Source organism: Protomyctophum parallelum, assembly GCF_964188405.1.
Source record: "Protomyctophum parallelum genome assembly, chromosome: 5".
NCBI classification, from domain to species: Eukaryota; Metazoa; Chordata; class Actinopteri; order Myctophiformes; family Myctophidae; genus Protomyctophum; species Protomyctophum parallelum.
This window is the reverse complement of record NC_139702.1, coordinates 26681038-26699851: the sequence shown is the minus strand read 5'-3', so window position 1 is coordinate 26699851 and position 18814 is coordinate 26681038. Positions and strand designations below refer to the sequence as shown.

At 42.2% G+C, this 18814-nt stretch overlaps 1 protein-coding gene across 1 annotated transcript in view; it reads right to left on the bottom strand.

Annotated features, from left to right (window-relative positions):
- Positions 1-6235: 6235 nt before the first annotated feature.
- LOC310859250 (uncharacterized protein) overlaps positions 6236-18814 on the bottom strand; it is a 37149-nt gene continuing 24570 nt past the window's right edge. The window contains exons 5-6 of the mRNA XM_083765655.1: positions 18356-18484; positions 6236-13753 (exon numbers count right to left, since the gene is read on the bottom strand). Coding sequence (XP_083621781.1) covers positions 13635-13753; positions 18356-18484 — 248 coding nt within the window. The 3' untranslated portion in view covers positions 6236-13634. The remainder of the gene's footprint in view (positions 13754-18355; positions 18485-18814) is intronic.

The window sequence follows — 18814 nt, the reverse complement described above, 5'->3', positions numbered from 1 at the left end:
TTTTTTTTTCAAATCCTCAAAAATGATGAAAAATGGCGTGCTGTAGTATGCCGTACGGTATGGGCTATTAGACGAGCGTCTAAAAATGGTATAAAAAACGTCTAAAACAGGTCTAAAAATAGACGTGTTTTAGACGTTTTTTTCAAATCCTCAAAAATGATGAAAAACAGCGTGCTATAGTATAGCCGGGAATCGAACCCTGGTCTCCCACGTGGAAAGCCAACATCTTAACCACTACGACAATTAGAGTTTTGAGGTAGTCAGGCTGAGGCTGAGGCTGAGGCTGTGAGCCACTGCTAGAATAGCAGTAAATGAAGCTCAATAAATCTAGCATTAAACTTTAGGAAGAGTGGGATTTGAACATGAACTCTCTGTGCTGAATAACCCCTACTACACCATCACTCAGTAACATCTGCCTCTTTGTACTGTTGAAGCGATCTTTTGTATGTTAGCCTTCAGATAGTAAAGCCCCTGGGACTCCGAATCCATATTCAATACACACACTTTTGCTTCAACACTCAACAGCCTTGTGTGGCGCTGTGGACTAGTGCGCTTGGCTGTAAACCAAGAGGTTGTTGGTTCGAATCCACCTCGGGGACGATGGTGCTTTTAACATGATCCGAAGCAGTACTGTTTAAACATTCTAGCTCTGTTTAACTCAAAAGCACCAGGAGAAATCTCCTGAATGCCCCAAGGTGCCTTGGCTCAATGGTGTGGAGCGCTTGACCGGTTGCCTCTGCTACAGACAGTTGGCAGGTTCAAGTCCCATGTCATGACATCAAGGTGCTGGGAAGGACCATCGGGAGACGGTGCTCTCTCCCCCTGTTTCCTGAGATGTAACGGTTGGGGCTTATGTTTGAAAGAACCCTGTCCACGTAAAGTTTTACAGATAAGAATTAGGTCAAACGTTTAAAAATAAAATAGCAATGCATTTTGGCCCATCATCTGACAGAATAGTCTGTGTATTTGCATACTGGAGCCCGATTATAATCCTGGACAATGGCAATGTCATTTTCTTGACTTTTGACAATGAAAAAACTACACACTATAGTATATTTGTTTAATCATTTTCATCTTTTTTTTTATCGACATTTTCATGGTAAAAGGTTAGCTGGACAAGGTTCTTTCAGACATAAGCCCCAACCGTTACATCTCAGGAAACAGGGGGAGAGAGCACCGTCTCCCGATGGTCCTTCCCAGCACCTTGATGTCATGACATGGGACTTGAACCTGCCAACTGTCTGTAGCAGAGGCAACGGGTCAAGCGCTCCACACCATTGAGCCAAGGCACCTTGGGGCATACAGGAGATTTCTCCTGGTGCTTTTGAGTTTTTATTTTTTATTCAAGCCTTGAAAAGTTCAAATTACTGCAGCATTGAGCTGTAGGAGGAACAGGCCTTGAACATGGAATGTCTGTACTGAAAGCCTGATGATTAGACCACTGCACCATCAGTCAGAGACTCTCAGGCAAAGTCTCCTGGTAATTTTGAAGTGATCTTTTGTTCGTTAGCCTTCAGTTAGTAAAGTTTAAATAACAAAGCATCATATTAATCAGATGTTTCTTAGCGCTGTTGAGGTCTTCTTTTGTATGATAGTGTAACAGCCGGGAATCGAACCCTGGTCTCCCACGTGGAAAGCCAACATCTTAACCACTACGACAATTAGAGTTTTGAGGTAGTCAGGCTGAGGCTGAGGCTGAGGCTGAGGCTGAGGCTGAGGCTGTGAGCCACTGCTAGAATAGCAGTAAATGAAGCTCAATAACTAGCATTAAACTTTAGGAAGAGTGGGATTTGAAAATGAACTCTCTGTGCGGAATAACCCCTACTACACCATCACTCAGTAACATCTGCCTCTTTGTACTGTTGAAGGGATCTTTTGTATGTTAGCCTTCAGATAGTAAATTTGAAAGAATCAAGAGTTGAACATAGAATCACGTTCATCAGAGTGTAACACCCAGGAATCGAACACAGGTCACCTGCACTGAAGGCCAACATCTTAACCACTAAGCCAAAGCAACTGCCTATGGCTCAGGGGAGACATGAGACTTTTGAGGTCATCAGGCTGAGGCTGTGAGCTAAAAAAAAAATTAAAAAATTAAAAAAACGATGGGCTATAACCCATGTTTTTTGTTTTTTTTTCATTTTTTTCAAATCCTCAAAAATGATGAAAAACGGCGTGCTATAGTATGCCGTACGGCATGGGCTATAGCCCATGGTCAAAAATGATGAAAAACAAGGTTAAAAAAATATATATCAAAAATTCAAAAAACGATGGGCTATAACCCATGTTTTTTTTTTTGTTTTTTTTTTCAAATCCTCAAAAATGATGAAAAACGGCATGCTATAGTATGCCGTACGGTATGGGCTATAGCCCATGGTCAAAAATGATGAAAAACGAGGTTAAAAAAGAAATTCAAAAATTCAAAACACGATGGGCTATAACCCATGTTTTTTTTTTGTTTTCATTTTTTTCAAATCCTCAAAAATGATGAAAAACGGCGTGCTATAGTATGCCGTACGGTATGGGCTATAGCCCATGGTCAAAAATGATGACAAACGAGGTTAAAAAAAAAAAAAAAAAAAATCAAAAAACGATGGGCTATAACCCATGTTTTTTTTTTTTCATTTTTTTCAAATCCTCAAAAATGATGAAAAACGGCGTGCTATAGTATGCCGTACAGTATGGGCTATAGCCCATGGTCAAAAATGATGAAAAACGAGGATAACATTTTTTTCAAAAATTCAAAAAACGATGGGCTATAACCCATGTTTTTTTTTTTTCTTCATTTTTTTCAAATCCTCAAAAATGATGAAAAACGGCGTGCTATAGTATGCCGTACGGTATGGGCTATAGCCCATGGTCAAAAATGATGAAAAACGAGGTTAATTTTTTTTTCAAAAATTCAAAAAATGATGGGCTATAACCCATGTTTTTTTTTTTTTTTTTTTTTTTTTCAAATCCTCAAAAATGATGAAAAACGGCGTGCTATAGTATGCCGTACGGTATGGGCTATAGCCCATGGTCAAAAATGATGACAAACGAGGTTAAAAAAAAAAAAATCTAAAATTCAAAAAACGATGGGCTATAACCCATGTTTGTTTTTTTTTTCATTTTTTTCAAATCCTCAAAAATGATGAAAAACGGCGTGCTATAGTATGCCGTACGGTATGGGCTATAGCCCATGGTCAAAAATGATGAAAAACGAGGTTAATTTCTTTTTTCAAAAATTCAAAAAACGATGGGCTATAACCCATGTTTTTTTTTTCTTCAATTTTTTCAAATCCTCAAAAATGATGAAAAACGGCGTGATATAGTATGCCGTACGGTATGGGCTATAGCCCATGGTCAAAAATGATGAAAAATGAGGTTAATTTCTTTTTTCAAAAATTCAAAAAACGATGGGCTATAACCCATGTTTTTTTTTTTTTTCATTTTTTTCAAATCCTCAAAAATGATGAAAAACGGCGTGCTATAGTATGCCGTACGGTATGGGCTATAGCCCATGGTCAAAAATGATGAAAAACCAGGATTGAAAAAAAAATCAAAAATTCAAAAAACGCCCTCATCAAGTCACCTTTCGCGCAATGTGGCCCTTGCCCCAAAATTTGTTTGACACCCCTGCTATAGACCCTCTACAACAGTGGTTCCCAAACCTTTTCTTGTCAAGGACCCCCGAATTTACACTTTATTAGCCCGTGGAACCTAACCCTAAACCGGCTATAATCCATGGTCAAAAACGATGAAAAACGAGGATTTGAAAAAATAAAATAAAACACTTCCAGACCATGGGCTCGGAGTGATTTTCGTCCACAAAAATGATGAAAAACAGCATGCTACAGTGCCCTAACCCTAACCCTTGATCGTAGGAGATAGTAATGTAGGACTTTACAGATCGAGTGCTATCCAGTCATAAAGTTTGAACACTTGAAGAAACTACTACAGAAAACTGGAAACACCGCCAATGTGGCGCACTGCATCCTATCTGTAGGAATGAACAATCGACAGCAGTTGACAACAGAAACAGGACGGAAGACAATGAGGGCGGACACAAGTGTGGCCTACATGGGTCACATATAATTCGCCCAGCTGGTACCCACTTAAGGCCAAATCAGATCCCTGTTCAAACCCATATAGGCAAACACAGGTGGCGCACACACATGGTTCTGAAATAAAATGGCCCATTTGGATACCACCTAAGATCAAGTTAGAAACCCACGTAAGCCCATATGGGCTAACACGGGTGGGCCCTTTGTGAACACTGGGTGCACGGCCCACTTGGAACCCATGCCCATAGCCCATGTCAAAACCCAATTGGGCCCAGATGGACATGTTAGCTGGGTGGGGGTCCCTTGTTCAAAATCATTTAAGAATGAGGGTCCACGGCCTAGGCTACTACATGTCTGGTATGAGGTTATAGGTTTGCTATTTTTGAAAAGAATCATGAAATATTTTAGAGCGAGGGGTCCCTGGAACAAAATATTTTGAGATGGGGGTCCGCAGCCAAATAGTAAGCCTACATCATTTTGGGGTCCTTGACTTGAAGAGTTTTGAGCACCAGCTGCCTATAGAAAAATATGTTTTTTCAGAAGAGAACTGTTAGGATTTGGAAGATATTTTTAGAATCGGCTTCAGGTCTTAATGGGGTTTCTATTTACCACGGACCGGCTGACTTTTCATAAAACGGTTCGCAGACCGGCATGGCTGGTCGTCACGGTCGGTCACGCATCATCGTACCAAAACATTGCTTCAACTGACTGACCTCAAGTATAGCCTATAGCCTACCCGCTGCTATATTATTATAGCACAATTCACAACGTAATCCTATACATTACCTCCACAGCCGACCGCACAATGACAGTAGACGAGCCCCCATGTTCATGTTATGACCCCAGCCTAGGGGAACTTAGGTGCAACATTACGACATGGAACCAAATCTTGAAACCTCAAAATGAACCACCAGCAAGCTGCAGCCATACAATGAGTTTTTATCGTCTTCCTCAGGGTGGGTGGATTGGTTATGGAATAAATACATCAAAACAATACAACCTATACCTACAAACTGCCCAAATTGACTTTGTTTGTAGGCTATTGTAAATGCGTCCCACTCGGTGGCGCGCTATGAGCTTGTAGATCTGCTATATTTCAATAGCTAAAGTATAGCATAATGCTTAGTTAAAACACCAAAAGGGGTTAATAGGCAACAAAGTCGCATGCACACCTGATACTAGCCTCTGAGACGGGTGCGGAGGCAGCGCTCCTCAATGTATTCAGAAAAATCACACCTGTGTGAATCGAGTGGTGCAACTTCGTGTGGGGGTCCCCAGAACTTCAGAACATCTATAGACCCACAGGAATGCGCCCTGGGTGCCGGCCCCGGTTCCGTCGAGAAATGGTTCCGAAACGGTCGAGAAATGACAGAATTTTGGGGTCCCTCTACTGTCGCACCGGAAATCACATAATGGCTGCTAAAAACTCAGCTTCCCATCATGCAGCTGTGCAGTGTGAAGCTCAACAGCGTCACTTTGTCACCTGTTGGTACTCTAAACAGACATGCATGCACGCACGCACGCATACAAAGGGACAAACATTGCTGTTCAATGGAGTGGTTGCACCACAAAAAAAATCACATAAGTACATAAAGACCTGCACACCGTCTGCACTTGCAATATAAACACTTTTATTAGGCAACATTTCGGTCAAAGACCTTATTCAGGCATCTGGCATCTTTGACCGAAACGTTGCCTAATAAAAAGTGTTCATATTGCAAGTGCAGACGGTGTGCGGCCGGGTCTCTGTGCACTTTATGTGCATTTTTCTGAATATAATATTTTTATGCATTTGTGTATATTATGTAATGTTTTATTGTAAACTGACTGTTATGTAAATTGAATGGACAACAAAGCTTTCTTTATCTTTATATATACCAAAACACAATAAAAACACCTATTTATCAAAACATAAGCAAAAGGGGACCCCCAAAAGTAGGAACCCCAAAAATAAAGGGTAGTGGGTCGCACACACAAAGACTGCAGTTCAAATATAGTTTATTTCATATTTGAAACAAATGGACAAACGTACCGGCTATCCATGATGAAGGCTGGATAGCCGAAACGTTTGTCCATTTGTTTCAAATATGAAAGTAATACTCAGTTACTTTCCACCACTGTGAATAACCAACTATCAACATAGCCTACATGTGACAATCGATCCATCACCGGAAAAACAAAAACAAACGAAAAAACCCGAATTTATTTTAAAAATATACTTTAATACAACAGCTGTATATAAATATTAAAATATACATTATACAGGTGTACATACACACACAAAACAAAAAGAAAACGAAAAAAATAAAATATTAGGCTTCTATTTGTACGGCACTTTGTATCTTTTTTTTCTTCTTTTCCTTGTTGCTTTTTTTTCCTTTTTTACTATTATTCTTAAAGGTTACTTAACGGACAAAGGAGTTGTACACAACGATAGGTTAATGGAACAGGTCCTAAAAGTATTACTGTAGTAATGTGATTACTGGGTTATCCAAAGCCATGATGAAAGAGACAGAAATGGAAGGCAATAGGAGAGAGAGAGAGAGAGAGAGAGAGAGAGAGAGAGAGAGAGACAGACAGACAGACAGACAGACAGACAGACAGACAGACAGACAGACAGACAGACAGACAGACAGACAGACAGACAGACAGGTTTTCGCTGTACAGTATATGACATTGTGTTGTGGAATGTTTGCTCTTCTCTTGGACAATTAAGGCCTTCCAGCCTCCCAGAGTCATTAGTCTACATGCTCCTCAACAGATTTCATGATCCAGGAGGGATGCCATCTTTTTCCAGTTTTTTTGGACGCACAACAAGCTAGTTTTTTATTAAACGGATATAGACTGGTTTGTTTCCAGTCACTCACGTGCCTTTTGTTTCCGTTGCTCTAATCACAACACAAATGACTGGCATTATTATTATTATTATTATTAATAATAAGTTATTATTATTATTTTTGTTAAAGGGAACAAAACCCCCCATATCTTTAAAGCAGGGTATAATTGAACCAGTTTATTGTTGGTTGGTTGGTTGGTTGGTTGGATGGTTCTGGAGCCAAGTGATGTCAGTAATCTGTTGTACTCCACAGAGGCTGGGGGTGTGTGGGGGGGGGGGGGCTGGTTACTCTTGAAAGTCACAAGTCAGCATCTTTAATAAGCACTGATGACTTTACAGTGTAGATCGGTGTCATAGAGATGGAAAAATGGTGGGGGGGGGGGGGGGGGGAGCCCTATCCAATTGTGACATAATGCATGTCGTCTCTTGTCGGGTGGAAACCTCATGTCCAAAAACTGTCACTTTCCAGGATTCAAATTCAAAAGGCGTAAATGTATACGGAAAAGGGAAAGACACAATAACGTTAGAATATGGAGTTAAGAGGTTTCTGCCTGTCAGCAAGCAACAAATATTGAACTGGGGGGTCCTCGACACGAAACAAGGTCTCGAATCAGTGCCTTATGAAGCCACCAGCAGTGCCTCCTGTCCCCTGGCTAAGTGCTGTTATGCCCTGGTCTCCCCTTGGCGGGCCGGGGGCACCGCTTGGGCTTTGAAACTGGAGAAGGCTGTCTCTCCATTAGAGGACAATGTGAGAGCTGGAGCACAGCAGGGACAGGCACTCCGAGGTCAGTATCATCCCACCAGGGTAGACTTACCCCTCCGTCTATTCAGCCCAACGCACACAGGCCCCAGGAGAGCAGAATCAATGCTCAATGCATAATATCAAGCAACTGCATTTATTTCATTTTAGATTATATTGTAGGTACGTACCGCCACTGAGGGGTCGCACAGCATTGTAGTTGAACATTGTACAATGACAATAAAGGCATTCGATGTAATTCAGTTAAGCTTCATATAAAGTCAGTTGCATGGCCGTGTTGTTTGCATGAAAATAACAGATTTCCAAGCCAACGCTAACGCGCGATGGAATATAAATGAAGCGTCATTCTTCCCGTGGATCCACCACTAACACGCGTGGACCTTGACCGCGGGAAGGTTGAAGGTTGCCCGCAGGCGGCAAAATAGCTCGTCAACAACATACATGCCTATGCACTCCCAAGACTAGTCGACACCGTGCGTCTCTGTTAAGGTTTCGTCTGACATCTACTGCACACTGACCGTTTTAACACAATAACGATGGTTCTGTTGGTCCCATTGAAGTCAGCCAAATAGTCCTCGGCTCAGGAGCATTTAGCCTCCCAGGAGGAGCACTAATGATGTGTTTTTTAGAAAAGAGTACAGTGGGGCCTCTAAATGATGCTTGGTTGCCTCCCACACAGAGGCTGACAGAGTGGACAGTACACACTCAGCCACCAGCCACAGCCACAATTTACCAGCCTGTGGCCGTGGAGGGAAGAGGCCTATTTTACAATCCAATTGTCTGGGTCGCTATACCCGACCATTTGAGTCAGCCATGGAAAAAAAAAGGTGTGGGTTTTTATTCTTTGTTGATTTCACAAGCACAAAGAATACTTAATTCTAACGCTCACCATCTGTTCACAGAATATCACTGTGCTGTTTAATTCGTAAAAAAGAAAGAAAAAAGAAAGCTAAATTTAACGGCTGAAACTATACAGTAGTTCTACTGTAGACTTTTCCCAAACTTTCCCCAAAACGGTGACCATATCAGGAAGTAAGAGGAGGCTCTGGATTGGCTAGTGCTCCCCATCTCCTGGCCTGTAGGAAGTGTCTTGGATCTTCTCCTAAAACATTGTCCATATTAGGTAAAGAGCTGGCTAAATTTGTAAGCCGAGAGCATTAAATCTGTACTGTGTGTACAGTACATACCGGCTGCTGCTACTAGCCTTCATGATGAAGTTTACCTTACCCAGCCTGTCGTGACCATTGTAAAGAAGAGACCAGCGGTGGACAGTAACCAAGTACATATTCTTCAGTACTGTACTTAAGTACATGTTTTAGTATCTGCACTTTATTGTATACGCTTTATTCCCAGATTCTTATGACTTTAAACCCATTTTGACCTGAGATCAGATTAAAAAAATGTATTCTACATCCTGACAGTTTTCTGAAAAAGCCATGTTTCTATATGTCAGTCGTTCGATTTTTCAAAAAAAGCAGACCTACAAGCTCCACCGAGTGGCGCGCTATGAGCTTGTAGATCTGCTATTTTTCAATAGCTAAAGCATAACATAATGCTAACACCAAAAGGGGTTCCCGCACAAAATGGGTTTTAAGTACATGTTTTAGTATCTGTACTTTATTATATTACGCTTTATTCCCAGATTCCTATGACTTTAAATCCACTACATTTCAAAGACAAACATATGTCCACATTTTAATGCAGCAATATGCATTGATATTAGAAATAAAATGGACTTTGTAATTTGCACTTTTGATTACTTCAGTATTTTTTAAAAGCAATCAACTCCAGTACTCCCAAGTGTACATTTTGACAGAGAAACTTTCACTTGTCGTTGTGGTTCTTATTTGACCCATTAGAATCTATACTTTGACTCAGTACTATATGTCCACCACTGGAAAAGACAAGGTCATGAAACAAAGCCAGCAAAGGTGAGAATAGGCTGCTCTCAATCCACTGTAATTTCCTGCCGCTATACTCTGACTTTCTCCCAGGTACAAATAAAACAGATGCTTTAATGTGAGCAAAGACTGGGTGGCCACGCCAAGACAGGACCACTCCCCATTAATGCTTTTCAGTTAAAGGGGTATCCCGCGGTATAGGCCTAAATGTTTTTTTATAGACAACGTCAAATGATGCACAGACCACGGTGTGCTGCTCTAACTTGACTTGAGTAAAGTCCAGCAAAGTGCCTTCTTGGCCTCGTGGAGAAGATCCACCCGGTGTCTTAAACGGAGTGCAGTCCAAGTGTTTTCTTTCCAGTGTAGTTTCTGGCATACAGATTAATGTACGCAGCAGATGGTATGTAAGATCGCAGGATTACATTACTCCACTCTGTGGGAGGGTTGTAGTAGAACATCTGTCAAATGTTTGAATTCATACAGATTTTCACTCTTCAACTCCTAGACCACAGAACATCCTCAGAAGAGAAGGATCAACAGCAGAGTATAACTTAACATCTTTTTTTAAACAACAATTTTTGTTGTTTGCCCTCAGTACATTCTGACACTGTGGCCTTCCAGAGATCTCCCCATGCATCTCCACCGAGAGAGAGAGAGAGATGGGGAGGTGCTCAATCCTTTTCTTCATCACAGTACAGAGCTCAGCTCAGAATACGGCCCTGTTTGAATCAAATAGGGTGCAAAATATTCTTCTATAGCAAAACTTGTCAGGTGTCACTTTCATCGCAGGCAGATCACGCTCAAAACAGGGAATTTGTCGCCGTGCCTCTTGAGTGTTGATAAAAAAAAGAAGGAAGAAAAAGAAAAAGCTCTGAAGAACATCAGAGCCTCCTGTCGGGGGCTGTTCTTTTTATCACACAGTATCTTTTCTTGCTAATTCACAGACCATCTGTCTTTGGCATCAGATTCGTCGACAGTGCTTACAAGCTCTCTGTTCACCAGCTGCAGCAGCACTCCACAACCAGACCAACTGAATGGACAGGAACCCTCTGTTTACCACCCAAAAGTACACACTCATAAGATCAAACGTAATATTTCCCAGAAATCACAGGGATAGGGCAAGGTGAACGGGGGGGCAGGGACTAAAGGCATTCATGCCTTTCAAGGCCTTTCAAGGCAGAGCCATGAATGATACGGGACAATAAATAGTTAAAGGTAAACTGCTTTTCAAATAACTAAGCCAAGAAAACTGAATTTCCATTGGCATGGAATGTTGTGTAATAATGGGACAACTTTGGAACACATCCCAGACAGGAGCTTGTCAGTTTGGAGGAGGAAAAAAAATGGTATTGCTTAATACAAAGACACTATTCTTCTTGGTTTTCCCAAGGACAATTTATAGCCACTGGGATTTCTTTTTTTAAAGTGAAAGTGGTTTCATGTTTCAAATCAAACATTTTGGTTTGGGCTTCTTTTTGGTTGCATGGTAAGTTAATATAAGTTAGGAATCAAATGCACCCCCGTACGGGTCTGTAAGTCATACAAAAGGAACCCGAATGGACCCAACAAGTGTCCATTTCGGTTCCATTTGTATACTCTGGGGTTAAATTAACACTGAGGATTTCTCTGTCTTGCGGTCCCAGATTAAAATAAATAAATAAAAAACGGGGGGTCCATCATGAGACCGTGACGTGAAAAACGTTTGAGAATCAGCGGCAAACAGTATGTGATATATAGGGCCAACTTTCAACCTATGTGGTTGTTTTTTTTTTTTATCACCTAAAGTCAAACCAGGTCATATATATGCTTGGGGCGACGGTCAATTGAACTCTCCATTTAAAGAACAGGCATAATAACACAGACTCCGTGTGGCTTTGAGCCCTAGGCACTTCAGAAAGGCATCATTACGCAAAACAAACCGCCTATTATACACCTCGATGTGCTCTCAGGCCAAAATCCAGCCAGCTGTTACCACCTGAAGCCTCCATGAAGGGTTTTGCATTGCATTTTTCTTTTTCATTTGTACAGTTACAGTAGCACCATACGGAAATAAACCACCAATAAACCATCAACCATGGACAAGTCTCTCGTCTCAATCCACAGATGTCTTTTATAAAATAAAATAAAAAGGTGCCAAGAGTGTTTCTTTTTCTCTTTTTGGAGGATCTAAGACCCCTCCTGGAAAGGTGCTTATTTCCCCCTACCACAGTGCAATTCAAAAAGGTCCTTTTTTATGTCCATCAAGTTTCTTTTTTTCTTTCTTTTTTTTTTAGACCTCGGAGCAATTCGGTCTTCATCAAAGACCACCAAAAGGTAGGCAAGATTTCACAACATCTCTAGGAGATCGACCCCCACTACGTGGGCTGCCGCTTTGCCGGATAATAATTAATAATAACAAAATGCAAAACAAAAATTAACACATATTCCGTCTCTGTCGGATGGAAACCTCTTTTATGTCCAAAGCTGTTACTTTTCAGCATTCAAATTTCATGAATAGTTTAAACGAGCAGGTCGACGAGCTCAAAACGTGTCGCTTTCGCGCCGTGTTTCGGATACTTTTGTGTGACGCCGTAGTTACGTAGTATGAACAAGTATAGGCCGTTAATTTACACAAAAGAACGCGAAAAGTAAAAAAAAGAAAAAATGGAGATAGGAGGTTTCTGCCCCGACAGCGACGATTTTGCTTCTAGCTCTAACGATAGTTTTTGTCTGACTACACGTCAAATAATTCAGGAAGTTGCGTTTACATATTTAGGCCGGGGGGCTGAGAAGAGGGCTTAGGGGGATGACAATGAGGACTACGATACAGCCGGGTGCAGACAGGCAGACAGCGCTATAAAAGGCCGACCACAAGGACAACGTTTTGGTCATTCCCTGAATGCCGGTCAGTCACACCCGCTCGCCATCTCTCAGGAACTATTGATGATAGTGCACTGGGTGAACAAATCGATGAATTAGACCTTTAGATTAAAACGTCCTTCATTGCAGATGCATGAAGGTAAACATAAAAAAAATAAAAAAAGCAATTACCAAGTAATTGATTTTGTGTTTTTCCATTTTTTCTTTCTCTGAACACAGCGGTGAACGTCAATGTTTGGCAGCATTTGGAGGAGAGAGAGAGAGAGACTGGCGGGTGTTATTGGTTTCCCCGGCTTCAGGGTTCAGCAGTTTTAAGTCTTATCTTTGGTCAGTTTGAAGGTGCATTATAGCTGTAATTGTCTGTTTCACTTAACATCTTTTAACGTATTTTATACGTTTTTGGGGGGAAATAATAAAAACTCCCCCCAGGGGCCGGCCGGTGTCTGGTCGGTGTCTTTCAAAAATAATTTCCACCGCCTGTGGTGTGAAATATAACTAAAAAAATGAAATGTCATTGTCTTCTCTGAATGAGAAACATCGGGGCCCGGCGGTGTGCAAACTCGATGTCTGCCCTATACAAGGGGGCGGGGTCGACAAGTGTTGCGCCCCCCCGCCGTGGAAAAACAGCAGCTGCTTTCTTGTTTACCAGGGCCGGGGCAAAACCTCGTGCTTCCTTATAAGCACTTCCTATATCCTCAAATGCCCCCTTGCCCTCGGCTCACTACAACATAACCCTGCCAACAACTACAACCAAATCTACAAAACAGTGCAATGTCTATTCATAGGCACAATGGGATACAAATACAGCACACGGAGGGAAAGAGATAAAACCGCAGAGGCATTCATACGGTATATGTACACGCACACGCACACGCACACGCACACGCACACGCACTCGCACTCGCACTCACACTCGCGCACACACGCACGCACACACACACAATATAGAATACAGATAACGTGGGCAGCAGCACTAGCTTGGTGGTGAATTGGGGGGACAGACAGAAGAGTGGTGTCAGACCGGGACAGACCGGGGGCCGGTCATTGTTTTGGGGGGGGCTTACTGCCTCTCGTCCAACTCCTCCTCCCGCTTGAGAGAGAGAGTGTGTGTGTATGCTGTGTGAAGGTCCAGGCTGTGGTAGTAGTAGTAGTAGTCGATGAGACTGGTGGGGCGCCGTGGTGGTGGTGGTATAGAGACGATGGCTGTGCAAAGGGTGGCCGTATGTCTTTTTTCAGCCTGCCTCCTCGTCCTCTCCCTGGGCCGTCTCTTTGCCCTTGCTCTGCCCCACGGCGCTGCTGGCCGCCAGGATCCTCTGGACAAAGTCTTTGGTCCGCCCGGCCACCAGGGGACCTGTATACACGCACACCACGCACGCACGCACGCACGCACGCACGCACGCACGCACGCACGCACGCACACACACACACCAGGGGAAAAGGAGAAAGTTGTTGTAGCAGTGGTAGGTATGAGTATGAGGATAAGTAAATGGTTTACATATACAGTATTTTGGATCGAAACCCTGTGGATGGAAATAAACGTATGTCCAAAATGACCAATGGATTCAATGTGGTTCTTGATTATAGTCATAAGCTCTTGATACTTTTCATCGGTTCAATATTTATAAAACTGGTCATCAAACAAAAACAAAAATGATCTCCCTGAATTCAAGGCTTCCTGACAAAATTATGTCTATAATAATCATTTTTTGGGAGTGAACTACTCCTTTAACCACTTTCACAAAAACTGTAATAAAAACAAAAAGTATAATTTTAAATTTGGTCATAATAGTGCCAGTGTTTATTTCGTCAACTAAAACTGTGATGAAAAACGTTTGTCGACTTTTCACTGACGAAAACTAATTAGAAACTAAATGAAAAATAAGCTATGATGACTGAAACTAAGACTAAATAAATTGACAATTTCGTCAACAAATAAAAATGAGACTCATTGAGACTCATTGCGACACATTGTGAGCGTCTAGATCTGTTATTTTATATAAAATCAGGCATTTCAATGCCGGCCAATATACAATATACAATATAAAATCTCATGGCATGTAGTCAACAAAAACTAGACTAAAACTAAAACAATATATGTGACTAAAACTAAATGGAATTTTATTCAAAAGACTAACTATAAACTGGATCATGAATTTCAAAATCAACACCGATACGAAAGAAGATGGTGATCCTTGGACACAGCGAGAGTATCATACATGCACCGCAACTGACGCCAGCGCTTGAACGCACAAAACAAAGCTCAAAACCATCTCATGAATTACAAAGGTGAACCGTGTCCAAATAAGGTTAAACAGCCATCTGTTTTACTGGAAATGTTTTCGCACGGTCTTGTGATCTCCTGCGTTGTCTGTTTATCAACTATGCTTCCAGAGCGAAACCTTTCATTTATTTTAGGAGCCAAGACCACAAAGAAATGAAAGTGATACTTAACTGAGGTTTACTGTATATACGGAGAGTACAAAGCAGCGTTTTCCCCCTCAACGTGCCACTTGTTTTGATGTCGATGTGATAGATTGTTGGACATTGGATATACATTGGATAAATCCAACAGTATGAAGTAAACATTAAAGGGGGTGTAAGTGATTTACAAGTGTTAAATAGCCCTATGTTCTGATTCGACTGTTTTAAATCAGAGAACTGCAGAGTGCCGAGTCACTTCAAACAGAACGAGTGTGTAACACATGCTAGAGTATTGCATGAGCCGCAGTTAAGTACAAAATAATCAATGTTCGAGATTGAAGATTTGAATTGTTACATTTTTGTGTCCTCCCGACATTGTAGCAACAAAGACATAATTGACAATAGCAGCAATAATTCGAGGTTCTTGAAGGTGCTGTGTGTATGGGTGCTACTTCTAGATATGACACATATGCATATGCGTGTAAGCATCCGTGCGTGCATGTGTGTGTTAGGCAGACAGGCAGCAGGCCTATAGTGTCAATGGCTCACGATGACCCAATTTCTCGGGTAAATTAGTTTTTCTGGCTCTTGGTCCTGATTCAATATTTACAGTTGTTTCTTTATTTCCTCAAAAAAAATTGGTTCTCATTCAGGGCTCCGACAGCTGCAGGAAAAACTCTTCCCGAGCCTTGAGGCAGTACTGCATGTGAGACATCCCCAGAGCTTCCCATCCAACAGTACGTTAACGTTACTAGGCCGATGTTTGTCCTTCATAATTCTCTTTGACCTGCTCTCGTATTCTGTCCGCAGGCAGCACACGTATAGGTCCTGCATGGGAAGAGCTCTTCTCCCACACCACGTACAGAACAACATGCTCCGGGCTTTGTAGAGAGATGTCAGGACCTTCTCAGGCGCCTTGGATTTCCTCAGCTTGCCTGGAGGTGGTACAGGCGTCGACACACGCTTGCCTCACTTTCCTCACCACTAGACTAGATGTGCCATTCCAAATCTTCACGCTTCCCTGATCTTTTCCTGATAGTCCAGGCAGCCGAGGTGGACGGGTGGGAAATTTTGGTATATATAGTCTTTTTATCGGCCTAAAATATTGTCTATATATTCGTATAGTCATACACTTGATGACCGGCTGAACGTATTGGGTCATTTTTTTAATAGGGGTTTCTTGTGACACTATACCATTAACAACCTATATGGCAGGCAAAAATGTCAAAAATGTCAAACTTTCCTTTTGCTTTAAGTAGCATGTGACGTGTCAAACTAGGGGGTTTTGATGATTCTGAATCCATTCCAAGCATTAGGTTTGGACAAAATACAAAAAAATTACATTTTTGCCTGCCATAGGATGTTAATGGTATAGGGTCACAAGAAACCCCTATAAAAAAGATTGCTCAATACTAACAGCCGGTCAGCAAGTGGATTCATGAATGTATGTATGCATCGTGTATATAGACAATATTTTAGGCTAATAAAAAAGACTATATGCCAAATTTTCCGCTTTAAACAAAAGAAGCCTGTCGGCTGCCGGACTATGAAGGTTTTCTGAAAATGCATGTTTTCCCTGCCGGTTTTATTCACTGAGTAGCCTTGCTAATTCTACCGCTTTGCTACTGACAAGAAGTGTCCAAGAAGTGCCCCCCCCCCCCCCTTTTCACTGACGATGTTCTGTATCTGACAATCTACTGCATTGTCAATGGCAGGACATGTGAAGTTCTCAAACGGGTCAGGTTCCTCTGTGATGTGAACCCCAAGTCACTTGAAGCTGTCCAAACCCTCTCCACTGGATCAGGAGGGGCAAGTATAAGATGTCTACCTCTGCGTGGTACGTACACAATCATCACGTTGGTCTTTCCAACATTTGTCCTGGTGTTAACCCATTTTGGACTGAGGTCGATTAAAAAAAAGAAGGCTTCTAAATCCTAATAGTTTTCTGAAAAACCCATGTTTCTATGTCAGTGGTGCTCAACCTTTTTCATGTCAAGGACCTCCAGAATTATCTCTATTGGGCCACGGACAAATATTTCAGTTAAAAACGTTCGCTCTGAAATATATATTCAAAGATTTCCACCACATTTTCACGACCTTTCAAAAATAGCAGACCTACAAGCTCGTAGCACGCCACTCTGTGGCTTGTAGCTTGTAGATCTGCTATTTTTCAGTAGCTAAAGTATAACATAATGCTTAAAACACCAAAAGGGGTTCCCGCCCAGAATGTGTTTTAAAGACAGAGCTGTAATCAATAAATGACAGCCCAACATGATAGTTCCCCACTTTGTTGTTGTCAAGATGGGGAGAGGGTGTGGACACCGTTCTGATGGCTCTCTTGCACACCGTGTCATTGTCCTCTGTAATCAGGCCCCGTCGCTGTCATGTCATCAGAAACCTTTTTTAAGGGTCAGGTGGGCTATTATGGCATTAAAGGCCATCCTCATCACCTGCCGTTGATCCGACAATTAAGACAATCCAGCTTCACAGGCTGGGGTTGAGTCCTATAGGTTCCCTGAGCTCCATGTCAAGTCTATGAACAGCATTTGCAAGATGGGAGTTCCTCTCCTCCAGGTGGGTGAGGACAGTGTAGACGTAGAGAGTTTGTGGCTATGGCGGTCGTCCGTGGAACTGTTTTGCCGGTAATTATCGGTGCTTATAACGTGGCTTGGTTGAATGCTTGATTCTGATTGGTCAATCGCTTAATTCAGCGGCGAGTTATCTCATGATAATGACCGCTCCCTCTGCCTAATCAAACCCTCTGAGCACCAGCTTGATTTACTGCTGTTTCCAACATGACAGCCATGTAAACACACACACACACACACACACCCTCACACACACACACACACACACACACACACACACACACACTGGTGACACACACACACACACTGGTGACACACAATGTCATTTACAGCTAAACATTGCTCTCAAAAATGTTTTTGAAAACATTTGAGCGAGAAATAGACGAAGCTAGTACCCGGAAATGGATTCCATTTGATCAACTCACTTCCTTGTTTTCCGACAGTGCTGCAGCTGGGCAGCTGGAGGCTTCGCCTCGGTGGTTAAACTCCCTGTCGGTGAATTATCTCTCCCGACAATGGCCACCCAGACAGATATTATCCCTTATATAATATCTATTTAAGAAATCGGCTAATCAGGCATAAACATATGGCAATTTATTTTCATGTACAAGGTTATAGCCGCCTGTCTTAACCATTTCAACTCTAAACTAGGGTCTTTTCTGTTTCTGGGAAAGCTTTTGCTGAAAATAGCCGATCGACAAACTCTGAACACTACCTGAACACCAGTGTTGTTTTCGTCGACTAAAACTAAGACGAAAATTGTTCGTCGACTACCTTTTTCCACTGACGAAAGCTAAATGGAAACGAAATGAAAACTAAGCTATGGTGACTAAAACTAAGACTAAATATACTGACAATTTCGTCAACTTGGTTGCCTTTGGTTCATTTGAACCAAACGCATCCACTAGACTAATACTAGGCAGGGTGCAGTGACTGGGTCTCACCACTAGAGTCTTTGAGGATGTCCTCCAGGCGCTGGGTCATCCCTCGCTCGTCCGTGTCCTCTTCTTCGCTGCTCTCCACCCGCCGTCGAATCACCTCCTTGATCCGCAACAGCGCCCCCAGCAGGTTCTCTGTGTGCAACAACAACAGCAAGTATACGTTTTTTGTATTGTTCTGTATTTAATTCTCAATCGGCTGGCGCAATACTAGTACTGTTAGCAGGAATAAAGAACAGAAGCACCCGGGAAGAGGTGGGCGGATCGAAGGGGAGGACAAATAAATCCTGCTTTAGACAAATAAACGGTATGGGTTCCCACTCCCAGGTTGTGTTTTTGATGAAACCTACATGTTTGGCATTCCAGTTTGTCTGGTATAGTGTGTACTGTAGCAGTACGAAGAAAATAATAAGTGTTCACGGCCTGGGCCGTGTGCATTTTCACCCATTCACCCGAGGGATGACT